Below are 3,044 nucleotides of genomic sequence, written 5' to 3'. Positions count from 1 at the left end.
GACCGAATTGAGTTCCTGTATTACTTTTCTAGTTTTTTTTTTTTTTTCTTAATCCTTCCAGTAGGCCTTTCTCCTCTTCAAAGCTTGCTTGTTCTCCATTCTTCAAATACTAACTGGGGCTAATTAAAATTAGTACATATGTGGAGAGCATTTTCAGTTTATCAACACAGTCTCAGTAGAAAAGATGTTTCATTCAATGGGTTAAGAAGTGAGGGAAATGGGGCTGGAGAGATGGCTCAATGGTTAAGAGCACTGACTGCTCTTCCAGAGGTCTTGAGTTCAATTCCTGGCAATCACATGGTGGCTCACAACCATCTATAATTGGATCCAATGCCCTTTTGTGGTGTGTCTGAAGACAACGACGCTGTACTCACATAAAATAAATAAATTTTTAAAAAATTAGAAAGTGTCAGTAAGAAGTGAGAGAAACATTTTGTAACCCTCTGCTTTGTGCTATTTAGAAAATGGACGTTGCAGCAAAAAAGGTCTGTGGCATCTAAAGATGAAGCCTGCCTAGGACATCTCACTGGAATGCACACCCTGCGACATAAAGGTGAACAGTATCTTAGATTCGGTTCACTCACGTCACAAATATATCTTTACTTTTGGCCTTTTTCTCTGTAGCAAATGTGCAGGACTTTGTATTTGTCTCCTTTCAAGAAAATGTAAAAAATGTTGAATGGTATCCAGCTTTCCCTCTCATATCTAATTGATTAATAGAAATGAAGCTGAAGAGAAACATATCCTGTTGCAATCCATATTTTTCTTGCAATAACTTGGCTGTTTGTGTGTGTGTGTGTGTGTGTGTGTGTAAGCACAATGATTTTATTTGATGAACATGTGTGTGCCCATGTTTATGTATGTACATGTAATAGATGGTTCACAGAGGCCAGAATGGGTATCAGATCTCTTGGAATTGGTGGTACAAGTGATTGTGAACAGACCGACGTGCGTTGGGAACACACATTGTTTTCTGTAAGAAAACCAATTGTTCTTAATGACTACACCACCTCTTTGGCTCCAATATAGTTTTAAATTTAGTAGTTCTAAATGTGGATTTTTTGTTGTTGTTGTTAGAATTTTTGTCTCCTGTCACATATTTTATCTGCCAAGACCACTCGGACTGATGTGGAAGCTGACAAATGTTTCCCTTTTCCTTGAACCCTTTCATTCTTGGTTCTGATTATTTATGAAAGCAGACACAGTATGAGTCTTCATGAGCTACTTGTGAGAGGAAAAACATTGATGGAAAATGGATACCAGTAGTACAACGAGGTGGATGATACAACTCAACGTTGTATGCATGGGAACTTAGTGGGCAGTGGTCACACACACAGCCAGCAAACTGGAGTTCACAGCACAGACACACATGACCACTTGAAGCAAACGAGCTACATTTATTTTGTACCATCCAAGCAGGAAATAACTCTAAAGTCGAGTTATTTCCTCTTTTGAGGACCCAAAAAGGCAATAAACATAGTTGAAAAGAGAGAGGCAGATTGTGACCAACTTCTCAATGGGTCCAATAAAGGCATAGTTTCTCTGGGGTATGATTTGTGATTCCTCAGGAAGGATGGTTGGCCTAGACAGAAGCCACTGGATGAATTCCTCTAACTTGGTGGCGCTGAGGAAAAATCTCCAATTTCCTCCATGAACAAAAGTGAGCTTGATCCATGTGCTGAAGTCAGGGTAAATATAAATATTTGACCTTACCTTTTTGCAACCCACTGATGCATTTCGGAGGCCATTATTTTTCTTCGGAGTTATAGTATGAGGCGACACTGTTTTTTTCTTAGGCTCACCAGTGGGCTTTGGGTAACTGGGCACTCTCTCTGACTCTGCTGAAGAGATGACAGTGTCTGGAGAGGTGGCTGTACCCTTCAGGACTTCAGGTTGTAGGAACTTTTGGAGAAGCTGTACAATTTCTTTTTCCTTTTCTCCCTCCAGGACCTCTAGGAGGTATATGCTGGAATAAGAATTCTGGCTTTCCAGCTCTGTCACCTTCTTCTTGAGAGTGTTTATCTCTTCTTTCATGGAGAGGATGTCTTTGGTGGTTGTAATTTGTCTGTCTTCACTGATGTTTATTCTGGTTTTTAGGGCTTCCATCTGATCCTGATAATGGCTGATCTTTTCCTGGATATTTGATATTGCACTGACAATGTTGGTCATTTGGCTTAGGAGTTCCATTTGTCCTGTTTTAATGTCTTGGAGCATTGCTATTAGATTCATCTCTTCATTCAAACTGAGAGCATCCTGGTCACAACTGTAAGAAGCTGTTGTTGGGTAGCTAGTTGAATATGAGTGCGGGGTCTTACATTTCTGGTAAACATTCTGAAGAGATTGTCTGACCTTGTGCAAATTCGAAGTCCACACCTGCCCAGCGGCAGCTCTTACTCTTTTGGTGTGAAATCTGTACATGTTTTTCACTGACACATAAGTCCCAAAGTGCTGAGATACATGCCTGGAATCATGGGAAGAATCGATTTTTGCTTAAGTATGGCTTTTCCTATTCGCTGGAGTTCTTTCTTGGCCACATCATTAAATACACCATGGAGAACATCAAAGGCAGCAACAGGCAGGTTAGGTGGCTTACCACTTCCTCTTCCAAGCAGCCTACCTTCAGAGTTTGTGAATTAACAGCTGACTGCATGTGATCTTTCCTGTGTTCCTTATCTGATAGTGATGTCACAATGGCCACTGGCCTAGATCACAGATGACTTAGCATGGCAGGAATCAAGATATTTGTCACAGGATGAGGCTTTTTGTTTTTTCAGTTGTGAAAGCGATTGAGGACCACACAGCTTTTGCTTATGTGGGTTATACTTATTTGTGTTCCATATTACAAATGAAGAAAGTCTTACGATCTTCCCAAGTTTAAAGAAGAACTCGTTACATGTAGCATAAAATGCATATATTTTATGGAAAACAGCTGACTTTGTTTCCTTTCAGACAGGGTCTCATTTATCACAACCTGGTCTAAAATTATGCAGCTGAGGATGACTGAACTTCCAGTCCTCCTGCCACTTCCTACCAAGTGGTAACAT

General features: G+C 40.3%; 1 protein-coding gene across 1 annotated transcript; it reads right to left on the bottom strand.

Annotated features, from left to right (window-relative positions):
* Positions 1-1,428: 1,428 nt before the first annotated feature.
* CCDC54 (coiled-coil domain containing 54) lies at positions 1,429-2,418 on the bottom strand (the record flags this gene model as incomplete). Its single annotated transcript, XM_080919414.1, has 1 exon — positions 1,429-2,418. The coding sequence occupies one exon, from the start codon at positions 2,416-2,418 to the stop codon at positions 1,429-1,431; it is 990 nt and encodes a 329-aa protein (XP_080775540.1).
* Between the last annotated feature and the right edge of the window lie 626 nt (positions 2,419-3,044).

This window comes from Micromys minutus (assembly GCF_963924665.1).
Source record: "Micromys minutus genome assembly, chromosome: 7".
Taxonomy (NCBI): Eukaryota; Metazoa; Chordata; class Mammalia; order Rodentia; family Muridae; genus Micromys; species Micromys minutus.
This window is presented reverse-complemented; position numbering and strand designations above follow the sequence as displayed.